Genomic DNA, 12,492 nt, shown 5'->3' on the forward strand with positions numbered 1-12,492 from the left:
ATTATTTTTTCTCTCTTTCTTTTCCTTCTCTTTCTTTTCTCGAATTGCATGATGGCTATAGAAAAAATTATACCAACCCTTTAATTTTTTTTATTCAATCCTTTCCTCATACTTGCAATTATTTTACTTATATTGATTGTTTCTAATTGGATTTTATTTTTTATTTCATCCTTAGTTGTTTGATTTTGTTAGTTTTTTAATTAAATTTAGTCCTTATTTTTTTAATTATTATATTTATGGTTTTCAATCATTTTCTTGATCTATTTGTTTCTCTTTAATTCCATCCTTTTACCTTTTTTTTCATTGAATTTTTATGCTAAGTTTGATGCTAATCCTTTTAATTGTTATTTTTTAATTATTTTCTTAAATGATTTGTTTTTTTCAATTACATCGCTAAACATTTAATTACAATGGGTTTTTATGTTGAATTTAGTCCTTATTATTTTAATTACTATTTGTTTTGTTCGCATTGTTTTTTAATTGATTTTTTTCCTTAATTTGATCCCTCAATATTTGTTTGGTTAAAAATCTTTCTTCTTTGTTATTTTAGGTTTGCCTTTAATGGGGTCATCATGGTCTCATGACGTAGGTAATAGATCTGAAAGATAAGCCTAAGTTGGTTTTGATCTTTTTTAAAATATTTTTTTCAAATATTTTTTCCGTTATTTTTTTCTCTTTGTTATTTATGGGGTCATCCCAATTTCATATCCTAAGTCATATATGTGATTTGTTAGCCTGGGTTAATTAATGGGTTCACTTGAGGCTTTTATTATCTTTTTTTCATATTAGCAGGTGTTCAATCCTTATATTTTTCTGATATGTTCGGTCCTTCATAATATTTTTTTATAGTGTAGGTTTATTCAGTTATTTTTGTTTATATTTAGCATTTAAGTTATGAGTTTTTAAGATTGGATTTATCTCTTATTTATTTAAATAATGAAGTTTAGTAAACATAATTAGATAAATATCTTATCTTTACAGTTTCTTTCTCAATTATTTTTAAAGACTTTTTGTTATTTACATAAGTAGTTATTGATTTATTTTGTTAGATGATTACATAGACTTTTCAAATAAGACTTTAAATTTTGATTGTGAAAAACACATTGGAACAACCAGAATACCTAACATTGTTTTTTTAAAAAATATAACTTGCACGCCAAATTCATGATTTTGGTGTGTTTTTTATTTTTTTTTACATTTTTTGGATTGTTTTCTTTACATTTGACCTATTTATATTGTTGTTTTGTTCATTTTCTTATTTTGTAATTCTTTTTTTAATTTTTTTTCTTTAAACTTTTTTTTAGAAATTTATTTTATAGAGACTAGGAAATTAATGTTTCACAATAACAATTACAACACTGTTCTATTTTTTTTTACTATGTTAAAAATTAACTTGAGATCTTACATATTTTTATTAATTGATTAGTACTTAAAAGTGCATTTTTATCAAGGTTTTATCTCATCATTTTGCACTTGATGTATCAATAACTCCTTAACTAAAGCATGTTTTATAATAATATATCTAATAATATAAGATACCTTTAATTTGTGGTAAATGTTCATTTTAAATGCAGGCCTATCACATAAATGAAAGGATTGATTGATGAATTTAAGAACTAAAATTGAAAGGATAAAGAGATGGCCAACCTTAGAAAAGAGATGTCGATGCAATCCAAACCGGAACACTGTTCGGTAATTGGGTCATATCTAGAGCTATAGATCTCAGATTTAGGTCTAATTTATATGGATGGAAAGGTAAGACATAGGCCTACAACTTTCATATGGAGCCCAAGATCTAAAAACGCCATTATCAAGTCCAAATTGTAGCAACAACAAAGAAGCCCGAATCTGTCTTCCAGCCCGAGCACTGTTCGGTATTGTGGCCATATCTGGAGTTCTAGAAGTCCAAATGAGCTGAATTGTTTACGCAAGAAAGCTGAGACAATTGCCTACAACTTTCATGCTTTCAAGTTGCTCCAATTTTGACATTATCAATGACGTTTTAGGCAGACAAGAGAAGATAAGGATTGTCACCAAGTCAAGAGTTGGCCACCCACTCATCAATTAGTCATCAAATCAATAGTTCCCAATTTTGGCCTATAAAAGGAGGCATTTGCCATGCATTTAGGCATCTTGGTTTCCAGATCAAGATCATGCTCTTCCTTTCTCTCTTTGTATTTTTTATAATGTTTATACTTTGCTTTCATTAATATCAAGTTTATGCCTTTCATTTCCTTTCATTTACTTAGCTAACTTTTATCTTATTTATGTTCTTATTTTGTTTATTTATGTTTCTTTCTTTTATTATGTCTAGCTAAGTTTATTATGTCAAGGTGAAAAGGTTACACTAATGGTGTAAGAATAAGTATAGTGTAAACTTAATATGGACTTTAATGTTTGATACTAACATGTTTTATAATTGTTATCTTGTTCACTCTTTAATACTTTGCTTGTTAAATGACTAATCTTGATTTATGTTATATAACACTTGGTACAACAAATACTTGGCACTTTCATAGCCCATAATGTATGGTATAACCGACACCTGAGCTATGAAAGGAACTTGATTTGTTGTTAACATAAGTTATAATCATGAATGCTTGACGAGATTTACAAGTATTAGCATTAATTGAATAAGATGACTAATGTAATCATGTTAACAACTAGCTTTAATCGAATAAGATGACTAATGTAATCATGTTAACAATCTATAATCTGATTGGAACCTCCTTTGTGTGTGGTTTCCAATTGAATAATAAGAGTTTATACTATACTTGTTTGACATACCATTAGTGAAACCTCTAACCTTGACATTTGTTATTATTATTGTTTAATCCTTACATTAATTTTCCATCTCCAAGTTCTCATAATCTTCTTCTTCTTCTCTTTCTTTATTATTATTATTACTACTACTACTACTATTATTAGTATTATTGTTGTTGTTGTTGTTGTTGTTGTTGTTGTTGTTATTGTCATTGTTGTTATTATTGTTGTTGTTGTACTGTTGACGTTTATAATTTGTACAATTAACCTCCCTGTGGTTCGACCCCGGTCTTGCCGGGTTATTTATTACTTCGACACTCCTGCACTTGGGAGAAGACATCAATCTTTCAGTCGTGTCATTGTTATTGTTATTGTTGTTGTATTATTATTATTTATAATTTATACAATTAACCTCCCTGTGGTTCGACCCCGGTCTTGCCGGGTTATTTATTACTTCGACACTCCTGCACTTGGGAGAAGATATCAATCTTTTAGTCGTGTCATGTCACTAGCATAGGTGTAGCTTTGGTGACAAAAATTCTATTTTATAAGAGTTATTTGACCAAAGTGAACTATATTTTAACTTCATATTTATTTTGTTAATTTGAGTCTTTGGTGGTTATAAATAGATTTATCAAGGTATTTATTAATTGGGTTGAAAAGCCCATGCGTTTACTGATGTTTTTTCAATGTCTAGACCCACCCTGCTAGACTTTTTTTTTTATTTATTTAATTGTTAATAATTTATTTTTATAATTTTATTTTTTTACTATTAATGATCTATTTTTACTATTTTATTCACATGTCTATCATGATTTTTTTTAATTTTAAAATATATATTATTTCGCACAAAAACACTAGCATAGGTGTAGCTTTGGTGACAAAAATTCTATTTTATAAGAGTTATTTGACCAAAGTGAACTATATTTTAACTTCATATTTATTTTGTTAATTTGAGTCTTTGGTGGTTATAAATAGATTTATCAAGGTATTTATAGTGTTTTCTAAATATTTTGAATTAAAAATAATTTTTAAATTAAAAAATAAATAAAACAGGCAAGGCATTGTTGATTGTCTTTTTAGTTTTTATAAAAAAAATGATCCATTTATTTAAAAAATTAAAAAAAAAGAGATAAACCCAGTGTTTTAATTGGGTTGAAAAGCCCATGTGTTTAGTGATGTTTTTTCAATGTCTAGACCCACCCTACTAGACTTTTTTTTTCTTTTTTTTTATAATTTTATTTTTTTATTATTAATGATTTATTTTTATTATCTTATTCATATGTCTATCATGATTTTTTTTAGTTTTAAAATATATATTATTTCGCACAAAAATATCATACACATATTTTATTATTATATAATTAACTAAAAAATAATTAACAAAATAAAAAAAATTATTGAATTCAATCACATTCATCATTTGCATTTTCATTTTCAGCTGATTGAAATTTACTGTACCTGAAAGTCAACGTGCTACGTGTATATATAAGAATAAAGAAGCTTGACAGTACCATTTACAATAATGATGTCAGCAAACTATCCATTCGTGAATGTTATGAAAAATTCAATGGAATTTTATGACAAGGACCACTCAAAATCAGATTTTTTTCACATATCACATGCGCAATTAAGCTCGGCATTGCCATAGTAAAAAAGATAATGATCCCGTTATCATTAACTTTTAAATGATAATTTAAATGATTAGTATCTGAATTTATTTTTAAAAAAATATTAAATTAATTTTTATAAATCTTTAAATTATTAAAAACTTATATAATTATTAATTTTAAAATTTATAAAATTAGTTGAAATATACACAAATTAATCTACATATCTATATTAATAAAAAATTTTAAAAAAATTTACAGATACTCTTTAAATAACAAGATACAGTCATTGTAACCTAGCTAGACGCTAAAATGTCATTTGAACATTGGGTACAAATGAAATCTAGATTGAAGATCTAAATTCAAATTTTATCCTATCAAAAAAAAAAAAAACAAAGGGGTGTCGTCGATGAGAAAATCATTGATAATAGGAAAGCCTTTTATATTTGTTTTTAATGACTGGTCAAAGGGAAAATGATGTAAACATAGCATTTGTTGTAATGTCTGATTGAAAGCACATTCAAATACTGTTTTTACGTGGAAAATTAATATCTTGTGATGGATGTTTTTCTACGTGTTTTAAAAATATTTTTAAAAAATTAAAATTTATTTATTTATTTTAAATTAATATATTTTTAATATTTTTAAATTATTTTGATATAATGATATTAAAAATAATTTTTTTAAAATAAAAAAATTATTTATATATATATTTTAATATAAAAAATTATTTAAAAAATAATTACAATCATGACTACACTGCTGTACAAGCTTTTTTTATAGGTTTTTTGCTCACTTGGTTTTTCCATCCTGTGTTACAAGTGTTGGTCGTACCAATTTACCTTATAAAAAAACAGAGGACAGCATCTAGACAACAAAATCTTCGTTAAAATCACGATTAACGGGTGATTACTCGAGTCAAAGCAGACATACTCCTCTACAGTTCTTTTTTTTTTTTAAGTTTTAAAAAGATTTAATTTTTTTAATTAATATATTTTTAATATAAAAAATAATTTTAAAAAAATAAAAAAATAATTTTAATATATTTTTAAATATACTTTAAAAAATAATCATTATTGTACTTCAACACACCCTGTACTTCTATTGCTTTTAATAATATCCATCCAAAACTCTTTATTAAAACAGAATATATCCCCACCATCAGCAAAATTAATAAAAAAAATATCACAGGTGACCTTTCCAACCGCCGCCAACAACCAAAGCTAACTCTTCCTCGTGTCTTCTTGACCCTCACCAAACCCCTCCATTGCCCTTTAAATTCAAACCTCTCCCACCAATACAACGAAAGACACCGGCGGTCGAGATGGCCTTATCACACCTAAAATCATCTTCCTCCGGATCCAATTTCCTCAAACCTCTCGTCACCGCCTTTTGTCTCCGCCGTCCGATCTCTACCTCAACTGATCCCCTCACAATCGAGACCTCCATTCCCTTTACCACCCACAGATGCGATCCACCATCGCGCACCGTCGATACCAGTCCCCAAGAACTCCTCTCCTTCTTCCGCGACATGGCCACCATGCGCCGTATGGAGATCGCCGCCGACTCTCTATACAAGGCCAAGCTCATCCGCGGATTCTGCCACCTTTACGACGGTCAAGAAGCCGTGGCCGTTGGTATGGAGGCTGCAATTACCAAAAATGACAGCATCATAACTGCCTACCGTGACCACTGCACGTTTCTGGGAAGAGGTGGGACCCTCCTGGAGATATTTTCGGAGCTGATGGGACGACAGGGCGGTTGTTCGAATGGGAAAGGTGGGTCCATGCATTTCTATAAGAAAAATAGTGGATTTTATGGAGGGCATGGTATTGTAGGAGCTCAAGTACCGTTAGGTTGTGGATTGGCATTTGCTCATAAGTATAACAAGGACGATGCCGTCGCCTTTGCTTTGTATGGAGATGGTGCTGCTAATCAAGGACAGTTGTTCGAGGCTCTTAATATCTCAGCTCTTTGGGATCTTCCAATCATTTTGGTCTGCGAGAATAATCATTGTGAGATACATAAATAATTTCATTATTTATTATTATTCCATTTGCTTCTGTTTGTCAATTGGATGCAATGTGTTTTTGGCGCAGATGGAATGGGGACAGCCGAGTGGAGAGCGGCCAAGAGTCCAGCATACTACAAGCGTGGAGATTATGTTCCTGGCTTGAAGGTAACATACAGTCTTGCATTTGTGCTTGTATGTTCTGTTGAAATTTTGGGTTTTATTGACTGACTATAATTATTATATGGTTTCTATCATGGAGAAATGGGAATGTTATCTGTGTTGTTGTTTTGGAAGTAACCATGCCTATTCTGTTCTATTGTTTAAATGTATGTTGTTATCATATTCTCTAGCTGTATAATAGATGGGAGTAATCACAGTTATATTATGTACTTTTGAATGACTAAATGTGTATGTTGTGGGTCTTACATGATGGAGAAAGGTTTTAACTCTAGGTTTTTTTTTTTTTCCTTTTCCTTTCCCATTATGTTGTTGAGAAACAAAGTCAGCATGCTATTAAGGAATTGCTGACTGGATTCACCTTAGTTTCTCGTTTGAATTGCTAGTTTAGAAATTAGCCTCTTGCAGTATCGAGTTGACTGGGAAATTTCATGGGCCACTCATCAAGCTATTCCATTTGAAGACTATATTATGACGCATAAGATGTTGCAAAATATTTTGCCTTGTGCTTTTTACTGTCTTTTCTAAAGAAAGGAATGATAGATGTTATTGCTAAACTTGCAATGAAGTTATAACATAAAAAACATGCAACCATGTCATGATAAATTCGAAATGACTTTTTTCCTTTATGATGTATTCTAATTGCAAATTTGGTGCTGCAAATGCTTGCAATGAAGTTATAACATAAAAAGCATGCAACTATGTCATGATAAATCCCAAATGATTTTTATCCTTTATGATGTATTTCTAAGAGTTTCCAGTGTCTTTCTTTTTGTCTGCTTGCCAGCATGTGGTATTCTCCATCTTTTCTGCATTTCATCAAAGTTCAGTTACGGGGCGTCAATCCTGATAGAAAAAGTTAACCCGTACTTTGCAAATGAAGCTGTGTTGTATGTACATTGTCAATATAGCATGATTTCTCAGAACTTTTTGGCTCCTTTCATGGTATCGTTTCTGGATGTACCTTGTCATTGATCTCAGACTCTCAATCTAGGAACTTTTTTAAGATTTCCTGGTCAATTGCTTGGAGATAGTTTTGAATATACGTTTCATATTTAAAAAAAAATGCATAGTTTTTCAAGAGTGTGATGTGAATATGATTTTTCTTTTTACTTGATTGATGCTTTCAGCTTTGGCTGGAATTGGTCTTTTTGAATGAAATGAAAATTGTCGTGTCTCAGTGAATTTGGGTTAGGCTGGTTACTGGGATTTTTCTACCACAACATAATAGGTTAGGTTTTTGAGTTTGTTTCATACTTCATAATTTTTGTTAACAGGTAGATGGTATGGATGCTCTTGCTGTGAAACAAGCATGCAAATTTGCGAAGGAGCACGCCTTAAAGAGTGGACCCATTGTGAGTTTTAATTCTGTCCAATTGTTGTGCGTGTGTTTTTAAGGTCCTTTGATTTTGAGGCCTTGATCTTCATTCTTTCTTCTTTTATTAACTCTTCATGAAGTCATTCCACTGCTTTGTTCTTTCCCATCACTTATAATTTGGATCTTGGTAATTAAACAGCTATTTAATGTCATTTAATGGTATAGTGATGCTTTGAATAACAATATTATATAGCTTATTCCAAAGGGATTCCTGTTTTTTTCAATATGATTTATGCTGTATTAGAGCCTGCTTATCTAAGAAGAAAGTGTATTCAAGGTGTGCACTTTCTTTGTTCTGAGGCTAGGTTACCCTATCCTTTTTGCATTTCTCTGGAAAAGCCATGCTTTGATAGTTTAAGGCTGTAAGCCCATCAAAGTGCAATTGAGCATGTTCAGGATTCTAGCCTGAGTTTGAGTTTGCCAGATCCTGGACAGTCTGACTGAACATTTCACAGAGTAATGACATAAACTTGCTTATGATCTATTTCCTTAGGGCACACAGTACTTTCTACTAGGATTCGATGAAAAGAATTTGATAAGATGATATCCTCTGTTAAATAAATGAAGTAATTCGGTTTGCTTAAATTGCTAGATAACTGTAAGTGAACTATCTTGGGCACAATAAGAGGGGCTGCAAATCTTTACATGGAATAAACACATCTGATGCTCATCTAGGAGCTTGGTTGGATGATGCACATGGCTGTGCTTACTAATTATAAGTTAGGTGAGTGGTTCTTAATTAAACTGACCAGCATGCCAGTGTTCTGGACTCTTTTGGATACAGGGGAATCTGTTGTGCAGTTATCTATTTAACCAATTTTAATCGAGGCCAATTTCTAACCATTGATTGGTAATTCGATAACATTTTGTGATCTTGTTTCTCCAAAATAAAGCCATTGCACAGCGAAAGATTGAAGCATTTTTTATGTAATAAATAATGCTGAAAGTAACGGAGCTATGCATTGTTGAAGTTGCAAATCCGTGTTCAATCATGATACATCATCAGAACACATTTTTTTCATGAAAAATGATGTTTATTCTAACTGTTATTTTAATTTAAAACCTCTTGGAAGTTTGAGAAATTATGGGCAATCTCCCTATTATGAAGCTGAAGTTTCAGAGCTACTGCTTAAGACATTGTCTTGAGAGCTTTGATATCACCAATGTGTCAAGGGATATGCATGATCCTAGATAGGTCTGACAGACAGATTTGGTTAGATTTTCTGTCTTTAAGAGAGTTGAGGACATATCTGTTAATTGAGAATCATGCTCTAAATCGTTGGTTGATTTTAACACCATGGGAAATTAAGGCTGGGTTGTTTTATTGTTTCTTACTATTGTTTCAGCCTTTTTGTAGAATTTATTCGTGTAAGTTTATCTTATCCAGAATCCAAACAAAAGCAATGTGACATATGCTCACAGCTGAAATTGTTTACTTTGAGGCATTAAGGCTGGGTTGGTTTCTTTTACTATTCCTTTAGCTTTTCAGTAAATTCTTATTTTGAACCAGCTTTTCCAAATTCCAAAGAAAATGCCCTGTTTTAACATCTGCTAGTAGCTGAAATTATGTGAGGCGCGAGATTATGTGTGGGGATGTGTAAAAATTTATAGAATTCACCAAAATCCTGTCTGTATCAGTGTTAATACAATTTAATCTGGTAATATTTTGTTACTGTCACATCAGCTGGCAATGGAAGTAGTTGATTGAATCCCTGTGTTGTAATTCTTGATTCTCACTCTATCAAATTGATTTGTTTATTTATTTTATTTTTTCATGCTCATGTCAGATACTTGAAATGGATACCTATAGGTATCATGGTCACTCCATGTCTGATCCTGGGAGCACCTACCGTACCCGTGACGAGATCAGTGGCGTGAGACAGGTTATTGCATGTTCTATTCAGCATTTCTTTTTCGAAGGCAAAGTTTGTTTACTATTTCAGATGTTTCATGTATAATTTGGTCTGTGATATAATCCTCAGGAACGTGATCCAATTGAAAGAGTAAGAAAGTTGATAGTGACCCATGATCTAGCTACTGAGAAAGAGCTAAAGGTAATTTTGTGAACTAGGATTGCATTCTTACATGAATTCTGGACAATCATGTCTTTCGTTATCAAGTAATGTTACTTTTTATTAATAGACTGTATCTCTCTCTCCTCATGTCTTGAGGAAGATTCTCACAATTACAATGAAGTTCAGAACTATGTTATCATGATCGAATGTAAACAGATTTGCATTGCTTTCCTATGCTTTTCAGGATATTGAAAAAGAAGTGAGAAAACAAGTAGATGAAGCCATTGCTCAAGCCAAGGTAAGAACCATATATTGTTTTAATTTTAAATGCTTTGTAACCTAATTTGTTGAAGGAACTCTTTCCTTGTCTCACTGATTTTGCTTTTCGAGTATTCTCAAAATTTTCATGGTTTTTTGATGCCTCTTTTTTCCTTTTCAATTGTTTTAACAGGAAAGTCCTATGCCAGAACCTTCAGAACTTTTCACAAACGTATACGCGAAGGGTATGGGAGTTGAGGTAGTAAAGGTTTCCTTTCTTTTCGACTATCTGTCTGTCTATCAATTGTTTTTTGTTCCTCTACATGTATATTTCCTTTGAGGATAGTTCTGAACATCTAAAAACCTTCTCAAGTACTGCCACTACGAGTTTCTTGGTCACTTTTGTCCAATAAATGTCTATAACTGCTTGATGGGGATATAGTATCATAGAGGGTAAAATAGGGATGGTAAAAGACAGAAAGCACTTAAAAATGAGTCTTTGTGTTTCTCTCTCGCCCTCTCTTGTGAGTACACGTGGATACTATATGTTTATTCCTTGAATACAGCAGATGATTATTGACTATGATCAAGACAATTAACTCCTTCCAGTCTGAGTTTTCTACTTGTTTCCTGTGATATATCTAACTTTACACAAAAATGCGAGGACTTTAGGGTCTTTCACACGAGCAACATGAAATTTTTTCCCTTTTCTTTTTCTGACATAACACGCCAGTATGATGGCTTATAGCAGATAGCTGATAGTGATGGTTTCATGGTTTTGAATTGCAGGCATATGGAGCTGATAGGAAAGTAGATAGAGCTGTGCTCCCCTGAGCTAAAACTTGGACGGGAAGTTTTCTGATGCCCCACGGCCTCCAAATCTCCGTACCAAGTAACTATTGAAAATGATAGAATAAGTGAAGATAAGCATGCATTTCTTCCTGCCTAATTTTGTTTTCCTCACTTCTGTATAGAAAACTGTTTCTTCTCAAGTTGGGGGGCAAAACTATTTTTTCTAGTGTAGTTTTCTTTCGGTGAGATACAACAAGTTTCCATGATTTTTGTTGAATGAGCTGGTAATGTGCTCAAGAATGCAAGAGCATCCGGACATGATTTGCCAAGAATCTTTCAGCTTTTGTCAATTTGACAGTAATAAGACCTTTCCATTTTCTGTGTCAATTTGACTTGGAAAATATATCCTTAATACTTCATATAAAAATTAATGATTGTAGAATTAAAATCCTAGTAAGAGGAGACACCAAAAAATAGATAGACAAGGAGTCATGAGTTTAGAGGTTTGTTTTGTAAATAGATCAACACATGCTCCTAGATGGGCATGATGCTCTTGTTTGTGAATTTAATTTGGTTTACAAGTAAATTTGAATTTAATTAATAATTTATTATAATTCTTAAGTTTGGGATATATGTAAAAATAAATTGAATTAACAATTTCATTATTTTGCTATTAATTTAGAGATACCTTTTGATATCCAAATTATTATTTTTTTTACAAGAACTCTTTATCTTTATTTAAGTAACATAAGATATGTACATTTTAAGGAAGGTATAAATAGGTTTATATCATATTAAATATTTGTTGAAAGAAATTAAAAGATATTAATAGACCTATGTCAAATTATTTTTTATTTCTCCCTCAGTAATTATTATTAATAATTTAATCATTTTCCTTCCCTTTCTATTAATATTTCATCTTTTAATTTGTTAACACAACAGACATTTTTTAAAATTGATCTTGTAACTATTACTTTTATAATATTTTTTTATGTCATACAAAATTCAGTTATTTTTTATGTCATTGATTCATGCAAGAATAAATTATAATTAGTCATGAATTAATTCAGTTTTATTGATTCTACTAATTCAATGAACTACAATAAATTAATTAATTTTGAACTAATTAAGTTCCATTGAATCTTCTCATATTCATTGATTTTACAAATTCAATGAATTGTCATTAATTAATTGTAATTAATTTCGGATTATTCCTACATCTTAGCAGGTGTAAGCAGGTGTAAGTAAAAAAACTGAACCAAACTCAAACAAAAAAAATCCAGAAAAAACCAAGTTAGAACTAAACTAAACAAAAAAACTGAGCTAAACAGAAAAAAATTGAACCAATTTTATTTTTGTTTAAAAAATCAAACTAAACTGAAACTTATCAGCTTTAACTAGTTTTAGTTTTCTTAAAAAAAATTTAATTGGTTTACTTTTTTTTTGTTATAAAAACTGAACTAAATTGGAAATATTCACCCTACT

The 12,492-nt window shown here is 30.7% G+C and overlaps 1 protein-coding gene across 1 annotated transcript; it reads left to right on the forward strand.

Annotated features, from left to right (window-relative positions):
* Positions 1-5,517: 5,517 nt before the first annotated feature.
* On the forward strand, positions 5,518-11,419 carry LOC105112575 (pyruvate dehydrogenase E1 component subunit alpha, mitochondrial-like). Its single transcript, XM_011008309.1, has 8 exons — positions 5,518-6,388; positions 6,473-6,552; positions 7,842-7,919; positions 9,730-9,825; positions 9,925-9,996; positions 10,202-10,255; positions 10,409-10,474; positions 11,005-11,419. Exons 1-8 carry the CDS (start codon positions 5,698-5,700, stop codon positions 11,047-11,049), a joined length of 1,182 nt encoding a protein of 393 aa, XP_011006611.1. The 5' UTR covers positions 5,518-5,697; the 3' UTR covers positions 11,050-11,419.
* Positions 11,420-12,492: the final 1,073 nt, after the last annotated feature.

This window comes from Populus euphratica, unplaced genomic scaffold (assembly GCF_000495115.2).
Source record: "Populus euphratica unplaced genomic scaffold, PopEup_1.0 scaffold351.1, whole genome shotgun sequence".
NCBI classification, from domain to species: domain Eukaryota; kingdom Viridiplantae; phylum Streptophyta; class Magnoliopsida; order Malpighiales; family Salicaceae; genus Populus; species Populus euphratica.